At 55.3% G+C, this 15684-nt stretch overlaps 1 protein-coding gene across 1 annotated transcript in view; it reads right to left on the reverse strand.

Moving 5' to 3' along the window:
• LOC144217163 (aldehyde dehydrogenase, dimeric NADP-preferring) overlaps positions 1 to 7706 on the reverse strand; it is an 8897-nt gene extending 1191 nt beyond the window's left edge. The window contains exons 1-9 of the mRNA XM_077746703.1: positions 7656 to 7706; positions 5222 to 5388; positions 3633 to 3864; positions 3032 to 3117; positions 2612 to 2820; positions 1903 to 2020; positions 1035 to 1176; positions 309 to 475; positions 5 to 35 (exon numbers count right to left, since the gene is read on the reverse strand). Of these exons, the coding sequence (XP_077602829.1) occupies positions 5 to 35; positions 309 to 475; positions 1035 to 1176; positions 1903 to 2020; positions 2612 to 2820; positions 3032 to 3117; positions 3633 to 3864; positions 5222 to 5383 (1147 nt within the window). The 5' untranslated portion in view covers positions 5384 to 5388; positions 7656 to 7706. The remainder of the gene's footprint in view (positions 1 to 4; positions 36 to 308; positions 476 to 1034; positions 1177 to 1902; positions 2021 to 2611; positions 2821 to 3031; positions 3118 to 3632; positions 3865 to 5221; positions 5389 to 7655) is intronic.
• Positions 7707 to 15684: the final 7978 nt, after the last annotated feature.

The following is a 15684-nucleotide window of genomic DNA, read 5'->3' on the forward strand; positions in this document are numbered from 1 at the left end:
CCGCTCGATGTCTCTGTAATCATCTTCTTAATCACCTGCAACAGCAGCCGGTGGCCGCCTCAGTCCCCTCCCCGGACCCCCAGGCCCCTCCCCACCCTGTCTGGGCACATCCCAGAGCCTCAAGGGCCAAGCTGATGACTGGTTTCAGAGCCCGAAGAGAAAGGGCTCCGAAAGGTTAAGTGACTCGCCCAAGATCACATGGCAGTGAGGCTGGGATTTGAACCTGGGCCTGTGGACCCCGGGTCCTGTTCACATGAGTGCTGTGTCGGGCTCGCCAGGACCCTGGGACGAGGGCACCGCAGGCCCACCTTGTCATTTAGAGAGAACACGTAGAGCGCCAGGGGCTTCTCCCGCTGGTTGATGAACTGGATGGCCTCCTCCAGGCTGCGCACGCACACGATGGGCATCACGGGCCCAAAGATCTCCTCCTGCATCACCTGGGACTGGGGGTCCACGTCTGTGAGGATGGTGGGGGCTGAGACGGGGAGCAAGCGAGAGTCAGCAGGTGTGGATGTCCCCCCAGCCCCCCCACAAGCCCAGGCACCCAGCTTCCTCCTTCCATTGCTGTACGGTAAGGCCGCCCGGGCTCAGGCGGGGCACGAATGAGGCCCCCGCCCGCCTGGGCTCCATCCCAGCAGGCCAAGGAGAGAACTACGGATTAACCTGCATGTGCGGGAAACCCAGGGTCCACATTTGCAGCAGGCGGGCACGGTGCCCCACCGGCCACCTGAGCCCCCGCCAGAGCTCTTCAGTCCACAACAAACTGGGAGCCGAGTGGGGTCCCATCTGGTGACCTTCAAGCCTGGGCACTGGGGCGACCCCTCCAGCCGGGCACACGTTGCTTCCTGTTCAGACCCCCCGCTGATGCCGCCTGGAGGGCAGAGGGCTTCTGGGCGGGGACAGGCTTCCCAGGGGTGGTGCCCGGTCCCCGCCCGCCAAGAGCCCCGGGCCCGCTGGGTGGTGTCTGCTCCTCAGGGGTCGCTGTCCGCTTGCGGGGACCCCGGCAGCCCGGGCAGATGGGCGAGCACACGCACCGATGTACCGGGTGGCCGCGTCCCCAGTGCCTCCGTAGGCGACTTTCTGACCCTCCATCAGGCCCATCACCCTCTGGAAGTGCTGGGAGTTAATGATCCTCCCGTAGTCATGGGACTTCTTGGCATCCTCCCCGTAGAACTCCTATGGACAAGGGGTTTCAGGTAAGGACCTGGACCCTCATCATGGCCGTGGGCACAGGGCGACCTTGGCCCGGGAGCACACGGGGCACCGCCCAGCTGGTGGGCAGTGACCCCAAGGGTTACTGGGCTCCCGGAACATCTGGGGCGCTCCAAGCTTCCACGGCTCTGACGAGCTGCGAGGCAGCGTTATTTGAAAGAAATCTACGCACAGCCGTGTGGGAATCGTGAGCGGATCGAATGCGTGTCTTCACAGAAAGGAAGAGTGAGGAAACGTACCAGGAAGTCGGCAGTGATTGCCTTGGGGCTGTGGGTTTCTGGGTGGAGCTTTTATTTTTCTTTATGTTTTATTCTTTTATAACCTTGTCTAAAAACGTTTTTTTCATGCTTATTTTTGAGAGAAGGACACACACACAGAATGTGAGCAGGGGAAGGGCAGAGAGAGAGGGAGACACAGAATCCGAAGCAGGCTCCAGGCTCTGAGTTGTCAGCGCAGAGCCCGAGGCGGGGCTTGAACCCACAAACCGTGAGATCATGACCTGAGCTGAAGTCGGAGGCTCACCCGACTGAGCCACCCAGACGCCCCCTTTCATAACCTTTTCCGAATTATCGACAGTGAGTGTGGATTACTTTGATGATCAGGGGGGCAAAAAAATCCAGTGTTTTCTAAAGTCTAGACCCTCCTCGCTGCCTTGAAGCCTCTCACTCAGCCCCGGGGACCAACACTTACTTTCAGGGACTTTTTGAGCTTCTCCACAATTTGGTTCTGGATGGAGGGGTCACAGAGGATGTAGTCCGGGGCCACACAGGTCTGGCCGCTGTTCATGAATTTCCCCCAGGCGATGCGTCTGTGAAAATTACAGATGGGATTGCATCCCGCAAGGCATGGGAGGCTCCCTCGGACGAACATCTTATTCGTTAGCTCAGGGTCACGGTATGAGAGGCTGGGCATGGGTTGGGGGGTGGGGGAGAGCTCTCAGGTACGCACAAGCCAGAGACTCCCTAAGCATCCCACTGGTTTCTGGACTCTGGACTGAGCAGACCCATGTTCTTGAACACGTTCACAGGGGGCCTAAGGCGCCACCCGTGCGAACCTCATCGACGACTGCTGAGGGGCTTCTGGGAGATGTCTGGGGCGGGCAACCTTTGTGCCTGTCTGTTCGTGCCCTTGAGCCCTGCACGGCCAGATGCCGTCTCTGCTCAGGGTCCCCACACCCTGGAAGGCCACGCACGTGCGATATGAAAGGCTTCTGGCGAGACCTCCTCCCCGCTGGAGGCCTTCCCAGACCGCCTGCATCTCTTTTGTGGATACGGTGCCCCCTCCCCCACCCCCGGCTCCCGCCCAAGACTGCAGATGCCATGAGGGCACAGACCCACGGATGGTGTGTGTGTCCCTCCGATTCTGCGTGAGCTGGAAGGCAGCCAGAACGGCCACTCACCTGCAGGCGATATCCAGGTCACAGTGCTTGTCCACATAGCAAGGGTTCTTCCCCCCCAGCTCCAGCGTGAGGGGGGTCAGGTGCTTGGCTGCGGCCGTCATGATGATCTTGCCCACAGTGGTGTTCCCAGTGTATAGGATGTGGTCAAATCTCTCCTTGAGGACCTCCGTGGTCTCAGAGATGCCCCCGTTGATCACCGGGTACAGATCCTTCCGTGCGAGGAGGAGGCAGGGCTCAGAAAAGACCGCCAGCCTTCCTCCCCACCCTGCCCACCCAGTCGTCACCAAATAGATCCCCCCTCCTGACCCCGGGACTCCTTTCATCTCGATGGGAGAGGTCGGCTGTCTTTGGCTTAGCTTAGCTCCTTTGCTGCAAAAATGCACTATTTCTCAACCCCCAAAGACCTGGGGAGCACCTCACCCTGTCCAGGTACTGAGGCATGATGGTGGCCAGCAGGTTCGCCATATTCTCACTCAGCTCCGACGGCTTGATGACCACCGCGTTCCCTGCAGAGCGCACGGAGTCAGGGCCCCGCCCTCCCGGTGGCCAAGCCCAGAGCCCACCCGTTCTCTGTGTCCTTGGAGGAATGGACAGAAGAGCCGAGGGCACACAGGCCACAGAAGCTGCGTCACCCGCCCTCTGCAGCTGTTCGGATGTGGAAGAAGAGGGAAGAGAAGAGGGAAGGACCTGGGCCCTGATGGGAGAGCAGAGCTGGTCCCAACTGGGGGTGCTGGTGAGCCCAGATATATCTAAGCTGAGGGTGGCCCAGCGCTGCATACACAGCAGGCAGAAAGTGGCAGGCCGTGGTCACATCTGAGCCAGGCTGGGCTTCTGGCACCGGCAGGTCCTGCTAAATAGTTTGGTCCCTGAAGCCTCTGGGGAAAGACAGATCCATCAACCCACTACCTGACCCCAGGTGCCATCTTGTCACAGGCCCCAGTTCCCCCCCATCTCTGGCCCCACTCGGCAGAGGTGAGGCAGTGGTCCCTTGAGACTCCCTCCTGAGACAGGGCCCGCGTACCCGCAGCGATGGCGCCCACCACGGGCTGGACCGTGATGGTGAAGGGGTAGTTCCAGGTGCCGATGATGAGGACCACGCCCAGGGGCTCCGAGTGGATGTAACACTCGTCATGCTGGGTCTGGGGAGTCTTCTCCACGGGCTCGTCCGCAGCCCACTCGGGGAGCTTCTTGATCGTGTGATCGATCTCTTCCAGGACGTACACCACCTCCTCGTAGTAGGCGTTCCACTCGTTCTGCGGTGGTGAGAGGGGCTCCGTGTGAGCTCACCGGCCAGAGATCCAGGGCCGTGCGGCCGGGCCTCTGCTCAGGGAGTCACCAGGGCTGCCTGTGGTCCTGGCTCCCTGGGCCCTGGATCTGTGACCCGGTCCTAACCTCAGTCTCCGGATCTAAAAAATAGGAGCCTTTTTAGTACTTTGCATGCTGGGTGGGCATGTTGGGCACAGCCTGGCTTGCTCAGCACCAGGGCTCTGGGCCAGAGAAGGCACGTAGTGGGGCTGCAGGCAGAGCTGAAGATTTGCCACTGGGGTGGGGGGTGTGCGAGGGTCCCTTTCTGACAGTGTTGAGGGCCCGGGCAGTTTGCACAGGCCAAAGTCACGGTGCCTAAGGGGACCTCAGACCTGGTCAGTGATTTGAAGGTCATTGATGGGTGGGGAGGAGGGAGCTGAGGTGTGTCCAAGAACGCTTATAGATTACAATGAGACTTGACCTTAGGACGGAGCGCTAAGGCCACCTGAAGAAATGGGTAGAGGAAAAAGACTGCCAAAGAGAGGAAAAAATCCCGGAGAACTTCTTGGCAGGGGAGGTATGAAGCAGGCAGAACCTGCAAGNGGTGAGGAGAAACAGACAGCAGAAAAAAACAACACTTCCATGAACTTTGGCCATGAGAAGCAAAACAGAAGTTGTGAAGCTTTTGTTTTAAGATGAGGAACCAGAGATTTAAAAAATACAGCAGTGGGGAGCCTGGGTGGCTCAGTTGGTTAAGCCTCGGACTCTTGATTTCAGCTCAGGTCATGATCTCAGGGTTTGTGAGTTCAAGCCCCACATCCGACTCTGTGCTGTCAGCACAGAGCCCGCTTCGGATCCTCTGTCCCCTTCTCTCTCTGCCCCTTCCTGGTTTGCTCTGTCTCTCTCAAAGTAAATAAACTTTTTAAAAAAAGTTTAAAANCCGACTCTGTGCTGTCAGCACGGAGCCCGCTTCGGATCCTCTGTCCCCTTCTCTCCCTGCCCCTTCCTGGTTTGCTCTCTCTGTCTCTCTCAAAGTAAATAAACTTTTTAAAAAAAGTTTAAAAACTACAGCAGCAAAGTGCTCTGACACAGTAGGGGCGTGAGCTCCAAAGCCCCTCTGCGCTTCTCTAAGGCAAAATGGAATGCGTGGAAGCAGGGCCAGGCGACTCGGGGGCAGCAAGGTGAAGGGCTGGAGAATTTGGAGGTGTCTGATTTTGCTCCGGGTGAGGGATGGATGGGGAGGGAGGCAGGGAGGTGCCCTTCGGGATGCCAGGCTGTGATGTTCTCCGTTAGGGGAACCAGGTGGCCCTGCGTGGGGCCGAGGGCTGGGAGAATGAGACCCGAAGTTTGGGGTGTCTGGCGCACCTTGTGGAGGTCGGCGGTCAGCGCGCCCGCGATGTCCTTCTCATGCTCCTTGATCATGCGCCGCAGCGCCTCCAGCTGCTGGATCCGGAACTGCAGCGGGCGCGTCCTGCCCGAGTTGAAGGCGGCCCTGGCCCGTTGCACGACTTCGCCAATTTTGCTCATGGTGCCTGGGGACAGAGAGCGTCTTGGAGCCGGGGAGGAAGACGGGCGCGTCCCTCATACCGGGACCTGGGGACTGCAGGGGCAGCACCCTCATTGCTCAACCACCGTGTTACCTTTATAGAAAGAGAAAGATTCCCTCCCTCCCCCAGGAGAGCTGGGGAAATGGCATTCTTTTGCCTTCTCAGCCCCCTAACTCAGCTGTCTGGCCCCCCTGGCCTCTGAGCTGATGACAAATCATCTGCACTGAGGGCCAGGAAGCAATGCCATGCGACGCTAAGTGCTCATGGTGAGTTCCTGGCAGTGTGCAGAGGGAGGGGAGGGCAGAGGCGGGGCAGCCCCTTTCCAGCGGCTCTCATGCCCCGCTCCCACCTCTACCTGCTCGCAAAGCTCCCAGCAAACACTCCCAGCGCTCTGCACACGCAGCCAGGCCACTGTTCAGGGCAGGCTGGCCGGCCGGGGTTGGGATTCCACACCCCGGCTGATTAAAGACAGCCCAGCGTCTGCACACCAGTACCACCTTGCTGGCCCCGCGATGGCCTGCGACAGCACCGGCTGCTTTGTAGGTGGAACCAGACTTGGTCTTTAAGCCAGTGGGTGCCTGTAACACGTGTGAGACACCGAGCACACGCCAGAAGTCTCCCGCCTCCCAGAGCTTCAGAGCTGCACACGGCCGTGTGGAGGGCATTCCTGCTACCAGGGCAAGAAACCGTCCTGGCAAACGGGGCTGGTCCTTCTGGGGGCCATTTGGCTGCATCCAAGCAAAAGCCTTTAACATATATTTCCCTTTGACAGTGCAGGGCCACATTCAGGAGCTTATGGAAATTGCAGCGTTCCTAAACATGAATGAGCAAGTTCATCAAGTCTGTATACAACAGAAAATAGTGGAAACATCCTAAACGCCCGTCAGCAACTGAAATGAACTAGACAGCACCTGTGTGATAGCCGGCTGTGCAGGATTTAGGAGGGGCGTAGAGCAGATGTCACCTTCATCAGGACACTGGCCGTCTGGGCCGGATGCGTCCCAGGCATGAGGCATAAGAAGGAAAGCCGGCAGAACATCAGGAACCCTAGGCGTGCGTGTGCACATATGAGTGTGTGTATGTGCTCTTGCACGCGCAAGAAAAGACCAGAAGGGTGGCCCCCAAGGTGGCGACCATAAGTACGGGTGGCATCAGTGGTGATCTTTGCTTTCATCTTCCACCGGTGTTTCACTCCTTTTGCAAGGAGCTTGCACTTTTAAAAAATGTTTTGTAACTTTTTGAATAGGTAACGCATGCTCGTGGTAGAAGAAGTAAAAGATACAAAAGGGGCACAGAGAAAAGCTTCCCTTCGCCCTTTTCCCTCAGCAATTCCTTTCCGTCTTCCCAGAGACACCCACCCCCCTGTCGGACCCTGCATAACTGCTAATATCAGGAAGAGAACCACAATAAGGCTATTTCTACTTTGCAAAAAAAATTACATAGACCATATATACTGTATATGCATATGTATGACATATATTCATACGTATGTATGTAAATATATGCATATATGGCATATTTAATGTATATGATACACATATCATTTTTTTGGCAAAGTGGAAATAGCTGCGTGTGTGTAATCCTGCAAGTGGTCGGATATCTCCCGCTGCCTCCCCTGTCCACGGTGCTGACCCCCGCCCCAGGCTTTCTGCATAGACAGGAGGGACCCCTGCATTCAGGGCGGTCCTGCTGATCACGACCCCAGACACACAGCCCCACAGGAAGGTCCTGCTTCCCTCCCCAGCCTTGGGTGGGCAAACCAGAGCAGCAGGCCCTGGCCATCGGCGGCCCAGGGCGGAGTGGGTGAGTGAGACAGGGCGGGCTGGCACCCCAGGCCCAGCACTCGGGACCACGTGGTCTCTGGGAAGGAGCCCCTCTGCACGGCATTAATAACGGCGCTGCCTCTCAGTTCCTAGAGATTAACGGAGCTGGAGAGCATCTGGAGCTGGAGAGCATCTGACACTGCGCCTGGAGGCAGCCGGCATTCCTTTCCTGGGACCAGGCTGCCTTCCCACAGCTCTGCAGCCCACCTTTCTCACCTGTGCCGACTCTGCCCCCAGGCATCCCCGCCGATGGCTCCCCCTCAATCCTCCCCTCTGATCCTCACAAAAGCTCCATAGCAGCGCCAGGGAAGAAGGAACTGTTAGGAGTCCACTTAACAGATGAGCAAAGTGAGGCTGAAAGTCACTAGGTATTCCCACCTAGGGAAAAAACCAAAAAGGAACGGGGTGGAAGGGAGGGGAGAAGATTACCTTTGACACAAGTCTTTCCCAGCGCCTTGAGCTTCTGGACTGAGCAGCCTAGAGGGGACACATTTAAGGACCCTTCTTCCCGCCCACTTGGCCTGCGAGTCCCTGCCCAGGAAGTTTGTGTAACAAGAGCAAGACAGTATTCAAATATGGGTTGTAGCTAACGGACCTCTACTTCCTATGGGCCCCGGCTTTGGGGATTAGGCCTTGGGTGGTTGATTTTTTTTTTTTTTTCTGTTCTGAAATGCAAGAATGCGTCTGTGAGGACCTGGGTGGGGCTCACATCCAACCTTCAAAAGGAGCCTATGTGTCTGCCCCGGGCGAGGGCCCCTGATTGATTCGGCCTGGCATGCACCCCTTCCAGATTTCCGGAAGTCAATTGCCAGAGGCTGTTGTCTCAGTTGCCCCGTTATGTAAGGTCAGCAGAGGGTGAGCTACGAGTCAGGGTGAGTGTGCGTGCGCGCAGCTCCCCCCAAACGCACCAGTGCACGGGCGCATTCCGGTCCCCTCACCTCTCTGCCGTGAGCACACATGTCAGGGGACCCCCCCCCCGAGGGAANGAGCTGCCCTCTAGTGAAAAGCAGAGACGATGCCGAGAACCCGTAACGACTGTGTGGTCCCCATCTGGAAGCCCCTTCCTCTGCCATTTGCCAGATGTTTGCTGGGCAGGTCCTCTGTGGCACCTAATGCGGACGGAGGCGGATGTCACTTACGGTCACTTCTCTCCCCTGTCCCACTGCTGCAGGCTCCCGGTCTCTCCTTACCACGCTTCCTGCCACACTTTCCCACCGGCGGGCCCCTGCAGCCAGCATGTGGGTGCCCTGGCTTCCCAGTTCACTTGGAGGAAGACACAGGTCTCCGCGGCGGCCGGAGGGTGTCCTCCTCCTCTCCCCTCCCTCTCTGCGAGGCCCTTCCCCCCGATACCCACACACAGCTCTGCTCAAGTGTCACGGAAAACTGTAGCGAGCCCGCCCTGTTACTTTCTGTCTTCTTCCTTCATGTCAGTTTTCTCCCACTGACATGCTATTTATTTGTCTACTCATTTCATTGGCTACCTGCCGCCCTCCAGCTAGAATTCGGTTTGCTCAGTGCCCTCATCCTCACACCTTACGATGGTGTCTGGTGCACAGTGGGTGCTCAGAGAGTATCTGCGGAATGATGGGATAAACAGGAAATTTCAAAACAACATGGTCACTGTAGCAGCTGGCATACGCACAAGATGTTTACGGGACGAAGCTGCCACCAGGGGGGACTGCATCTGGGCTGAATGAGGGGTATTCAGGCAAGGAACAGCAAGAGGGCTTGGAACAGCAAAAGCGAAGGAACGGAGGCAGCGAGCAAGGTCACGTGTCCCCTGCAGTTAATAACAAGTGGTGGTGAGAATGCTGCCACCGGCCGGAGGTGAGGGGGTGGACGGGGCCCCAGGGGTGGGGGGCACATGGAGGCCTGGGGGCTGTGGGCTGGCTGCGGGTTTGGGGGGGCCTGAAGGAGCTCATCACAGCTTATCAAAATCCAATCTTATTTTCGGAGAATCGCTGCGGATAGGGCGCCGGCTCGATGGGGTCCAGACTGAAAGCCGCAGCGCGAAGGCACCAGGCAAGGAATCCCAAGACCCCGGACTAGACTGACAGAATGGGAAACCTTCCAGAATCGCAGGAGGAACCAACGGCGGGATCTGGTGCCTGCGGAGCCTGAACTGGGCGGTGGGCAGAAGGTGGGGCGGCCAGGGGGCCACGCCAGGCCTCTGGTGCCAACCCGGAGCCCTCCGCTTGCTTTTCCAGGGGTGGCACCAGATCGTCTTTACAGGTGATGCCTTTGCCCTCCGCTCGCAGACTCGGGGCGCTCGGCTGCAGCCTCGCCAGGGGGATCGCGGGTCCCCCAGCCTCTCCTGGGAACTGGATAGTGAGTGCAGGACAGGCTTCGAGGCCCAAGGCTGCCGGAGCTGATTCATCATGACAGCAGCTCCCTGACCGCCCGGCCCCCACCCTGCTGAGCTCTGATATCCAGCCCTGCTGTTCACCGATTGCTGAATACCACCAGCTCCGTGTCCTTAGACAAGTGCTTTAATCTCCCTGGGCCTCAGTTTTCTCATCTGAAAATGGGTGCGGTGAAAAGAAACAGAGACACGAGCCCCCCCGGCCTCCCCCCTTCCTGGTCCTTGGCTCCACCCGCCTTCCGTGAGGCTCTTCTGCAACTTTCGTTGCCTCTAAGCCGCCTTCATCCGTCTCATTTCCTCCTTCATCTTTTAGCATGAAGTTGACCTCCCTGAGGAAAGCCATGGAAGCCACTGGAAAAAGCAAGCACAGGCAGCGATGACTGTGGGGCGTGATGGGAGCAGGACCCGGCACCAGAAAGTTCTGTGTGAATGCTGGATGCTGTTGCTCGTGTTGGAAGTAGCAGCTCTTGGGGCGCCCTGGGGGCTTAGTCGGCTGAGTGTCTGACTCTTGCTTTCAGCTCAGGTCATGATCTCACGGTTCCGTGCAGACAGTGCAGACCCTGTTTGGGATTCTCTCTGCAGCTCTCTCTGCCCCTCCCCTGCTCATGCTCTCTCTCTCCCTCTCAAAATAAATAAATAAGACTTAAAAAAATTATATATATATATATATATATATATATATANTGTAGGCTCTGAGCTAGCTGTCAGCACAGAGCCTGACGTGGGGCTCGAACCCACGAACCGTGAGATCATGACCTGAGCTGAAGTCGGACGCTTAACTGACTGAGCCACTCAGGTGGCCCATGGATTTTTGTTAGTGAAGAGTTTCTGCCTGGGCAGAAGCTTGGGTTGTCACAGACAACACTGCAGATGCATGGTCTTTAGATTTTCATCTTTGCCCTGATGGTCCATCCCAATGCCTCATGCTTGCCCAGATTCTCTCTCTCTCTCTTTCTTTGGAGCCACCAGCACCCCCTGCTCTCCTGAGTCCCTGCTCACCTCTCCGTGATACCTTCTCACCGTGATACCTCTGCTCACCTTCTCCAAATACCGACAAAGGGGCCTTTGGGCAATGGAGACTTGAGCTTTTCTTTCCCCCATTGACATCCTTCAGTGGCTTTCTACTACTCGTATGGAAAAAACCTTCCACGGCCTTTGAGACCTGCACAGTCTGAGTCCTGGCTGCCTCACAAGCCTCATTTTGTACTGGTTTCCAACATTTTCACTGAATTCCAGTCGGCGGGCAGTTCCTGAATGGACCAGGCGATTTCCTGCCTCAGGGCCTTTGCACATGCTAGTCTCGTTCCCTGGAACACTTCCCCTTCCACTCTGCACCAGGGTAACTCTTGCTCCTGTTCAGACCTCAGCTTCTCTGATCCACCCCCACCCTCAAATAATACCTTCCTTACTCCCAGGAACCTGCCACAACTTGCAATCATCTATTTGTTTCTATGATCATTTGTGGATTATTTTTCTTTGCTCCTTGTCCCCCCACAGACTCAAATTTCCGTGAAAGCAGTGGTCTCAATTTTTGTTCAATACCATATCCCCAGTGTGTGACATACAGGAGGCCCTAGAAAATAATGGAAACAGGCCAATGTACCAAACCATCCCAAATCAGCAGATGGGGCTGGGCAGGGTCTAAGCAAAGATTGAGAGAAACTATCAATCCTTTAGCAAGATGATTTTCCGCAGACACTCGTAAGGCTGGCAAAACATTTCTGGATGAATGGGAAAATCGGCTTAGGAGTTACTTTGCTTACCTTTCAAGGAACACTTAGAATAGCTATTGGGAGGGAAAACCCACTTTCTTTTTAAGAACAGTTGGGAAGGGGCGCCTGGGTGGCTCAGTTGGTTAACCGTCCAACTTTGGCTCAGGTCATGATCTCATGGTTCGTGGATTCGAGCCCTGCGTCGGGCTCTGTGCTGACAGCTAGCTCAGAGCCTGGAGCCTGCTTCGGATTCTGTATCTCCCTCTCTCTCTGACCCTCTCCTGCTCACGCTCTCTCTCTCAGAAATAAATAAAACATTGAAAAAAATTTAAAAAAAAATAAAAAAGAATAGATGGGAAGGGGCGCCTGGGTGGCTCAGTTGGTTAAGCATCCAACTTTGGCTCAGGTCATGATCTCACTCACCGTTCCCAAGTTCAAGCCCCACATCCGGCTCTGTGCTGACAGCTCAGAGCCTGGAACCTGCTTCGGATTCTGTGACTCCCTCTCTCTCTGTCCCTCCCCTGCTCATGCTCTCTCTCTCAAATAAATAAATATTTTAAAAAACAGATAGGAAATAATCAGGGAGCGAGTACCTCTCTCCTTTCTGCTGGAGAGGGGCAAGAAGGAGAGATGTGGACAGTCAGGGGCCCTGGGGAATATTTTGTGCACAGACCATGATAAGGGTCCTGGCTTCCGTTCTGAGCTGAGGCAGCCCGGGCCGGAGGGCCTGGGAACTGCGAGCGGGCCTCATGTGCAGCTGAGGTCACGGGCAGGATGAGACAAGCTGTCGAGGGCGTTCTGGGACTGAGCCGAGCCGAGGCTGCACGTCCATGTAGCAGAGATGTACTCCGAGGGAGGGAGAAAAGCCGCTTGGGCTTAGAGCCTTGAAGTAAAACCCGTGACAAGATCCTGAAGTGCCCACTAGGATCTTAAAGCTGCACGTGGAACACATAAACCCGTGCACCGTGCCTCTCCTGGCGGGACAGAGACTGTGAGGGTGCGAGGGAACCTTCGGGAACACCCCGAAGTCCAGCCAGAATGGAGCTCTCTCCAGGTGCAGGCCTGGCAGCCAACCCTAATAGGTGGAAGCTGAAGTGTCTGGAGGAAGACCACGTGGCACCGGGGCCTTCATCTCTCTCTCTCTGCCTCGCACTGCGGTGCCTTGGGTGGGAGAAGCTGCCTGTTTGCAGGGAGTCAGTGGGAGCAAGAGGGAACCCATGAGGGACCCGCGGGGCCCCCCCTCCTCTCACCCTGATCTCTGCCTTCCCCCGGGGCGGGCTCGCAGGCAGCACCCAGGAAGCCAGGGCGGAGCCAAGGGCGAAAGTGAAAGTCACGGAGACCCGGCACAACCCTCCGCCCACCACCTGGAAGGGAGACCCCTGCGCACACGCGGTGGGGGTGGGGGGCTCACGCTCCTGCCTTTCCCTGCTGGGGAGCCACACCCNCCCCGAAGTCAGCCAGAATGGAGCTCTCTCCAGGTGCAGGCCTGGCAGCCAACCCTAATAGGTGGAAGCTGAAGTGTCTGGAGGAAGACCACGTGGCGCCGGGGCCTTCATCTCTCTCTCTCTCTCTGCCGCGCACTGCGGTGCCTTGGGTGGGAGAAGCTGCCTGTTTGCAGGGAGTCAGTGGGAGCAAGAGGGAACCCATGAGGGACCTGCGGGGCCCCCCCTCCTCTCACCCTGATCTCTGCCTTCCCCCGGGGCGGGCTCGCAGGCAGCACCCAGGAAGCCAGGGCGGAGCCAAGGGCGAAAGTGAAAGTCACGGAGACCCGGCACAACCCTCCGCCCACCACCTGGAAGGGAGACCCCTGCGCACACGCGGTGGGGGTGGGGGGCTCACGCTCCTGCCTTTCCCTGCTGGGGAGCCACACCCCATAATCAGCCATCGGACCGAGTGCACCCCCATCACACACGAAGCGCAATATTCACTCGGAAAATGGCAAGAAACCTTCTGTTTTCTTTCTGCCCAGGAATCGCACACGGTAATTCCACAAACATGTGTAACGTAGATGAAGCTGTATTTTTTTTTTTTTCTAGGAGAGAGAGAGAGTGTGTGAGCAGGGGAGGGTCAGAGAGAGAGGGAGATACAGACTCTGAAACAGGCTCCAGGCTCTGAGCTGGCAGTCAGCACAGAGCCCGACGCGGGGCTCGAACCCATGAACTGCGAGATCATGACCTAAGTGAAAGTCGGACGCTTAACCGACTAAGCCACCCAGGCGCCCCAATGAAGCTGTATTTTGTAGAGTGGTCTTTTCCTTTCATGCCTCCTGGGCTTGCGTCCCCCTCGACATCAGCGCCCCAGGACCATCCCTGTGCTTTTCTCAACGGTTACATAACAGAGGATGCAATTAAATGCACATGACACACCAAGAGTTGCCATGGCTTTAAAAAAAAAGGGGGGGGTCTGATCAAACACACATTTCTGCATCTCCCGTTGCCACTCAGTGGTGTGTGGACACATCCCTCCAAGGCAGCCGGGACCGCGGACTCCATTCTATCCATTCCTGCGGCTGGTCGGTACTCATATTCATAATGCTTAATACGCATGTGGCCACAATGTTCCCTGTGGATGAGAAACCACTTTGCTTCCACTTTGTAGTCACTGGAGTTTTCAGTTCTTCGTAATCGAGTCCCAGGAATATTTGCACTTTTCAAGTCCATAGGTGTTGCCAGATGGCCTTTCTCAAAGGCAGCCCTGCTCCGGGCCAGCAAAACTGTCGGAGCGGGTGGTGGGTGAAGTCAGCCTGATGGGTGCCAAGTGCTTTCTCTGTGTTCCCCGGGTCCGCGTTTCCTGCCTGCAGGTGCGCTGGGCCGTTTTTCACACATGCACGGGCAATCTGCGTTCACGCCCTGGGCCCTGCCCTCCTTGGCCCATTTCTTCTGCCCTGTTTTGTGTTTTCCCAGTTAGTGCTTAAGCGCTCCATGTGTCATAGCCGTCTGAGATGCTAGCATTGGGCTCAATCTGTCATTTGTCTGCGGATTGTAGCAAGGGTACCTTTTGCTATTCAAAATCGAACATTTCCATTTTAGTCTGGTTGAGGGGGGCGGTCCTCTCCGATCCTAGATTGTTCATCTAACTCTCTAGATGTTCTTGTAAGATTTTTATTATTTCATTATGTACTCTGAGCCCATCAAGGATTTATTCTACATATGAAGATAGAAATCCACGTGTTTTCTTTCCGACGGATAGCCTTGCGTGCTGTCCCCATTTAATGAAAACACCACCCGCAGTAACAACAGCGCTCACTGAGTATTTACCAGATGCACTTTCCATCTATTAGCTCATTAAGCCTCACAACCACCCAAGAAGTAGGAACTATTATAAGGTCCCACAGCTAGTAAGTGACAGATCTATGTGTCACTCAGGGCATCTGACTTCAGTGTCCCCCACCCCTAGAGGTTTATACCCTTCTTTTAAAAAATGTTTTATTTATTTTTGAGAGAGAGAGAGCGAGAGCGAGAGAGAAATAGAACGGGGGAGATGCAGAGAGAGAGGGGACAGTGTATTCGAGAGAGCAGGGATTGAACTCACAAACTGTGAGATCATGACCTGGGCCAAAGTCTGACGCTCAACCCACTGAGCCCCCCAGGAGCCCAAGAAGTTCATATCCTTCTGTGTCATCCTTTCCTCCAGGTTTTCAAACTTCTTGCCATAGTGTAGAATATGGTTTCCTCAAAATTCTTTTTTACTCTCTCCTGAATCTGTGCCTGTGTCTCCTTTCTCATTCTGACCCTTGTACGTTTCTGCTATTTCGTTTTTCCTTCACCCAGGAAAGTGCAAGTCATGATGAGCTCGGCCTTTTCTGTGCATCGGGGCTTGCAAAAACCAATTAATGCACGCTCATTCTAAGAGAAATATGAATGTCAGTACAGATTTTTCTAATTCACTAATTTCTGTTTTTGTCTTTCTCAATTTCAACTTCCTAATTTCTTTTGGTACCTAGACTGAGCAGCTAGGTCCTTATTTTTGTCTTACTGTTTTAAGACTGAAGATGTTTAAGTTTGATTTTCCACTGAATGTGGTTTTGCTGTGTCCCAAAGGTTTGAATATTGAAAATACTCTTATATTCAATGCTTTCCAGTAGCTTTTAATTCAATTTCCTTCTTGATGTCCTCTTTAAGTATTACCTAGAAGTGTGTTTCCTAATATCGAAGTAGGTAATAGTGTAGTCATCATCCCTTTATTATTTACTGATCTGATTTCATCAGATTAGGATAAAAATACGGCCCTTTTCTCTGCTTTTCTGCACTGGTTCAGGTTTTCTTTGTGGTCAAATAGATCATTTTTGCAACAATTCCAGGGACATATGATGTATGTTTTCTGTTCATAGAGGTAAGCATCCTCACCTATTAAAACAAATTTATTGATTATTCCTGCATATCAT

This window comes from Crocuta crocuta, unplaced genomic scaffold (assembly GCF_008692635.1).
Source record: "Crocuta crocuta isolate KB4526 unplaced genomic scaffold, BGI_CrCroc_1.0 scaffold139, whole genome shotgun sequence".
Lineage (NCBI taxonomy): Eukaryota > Metazoa > Chordata > Mammalia > Carnivora > Hyaenidae > Crocuta > Crocuta crocuta.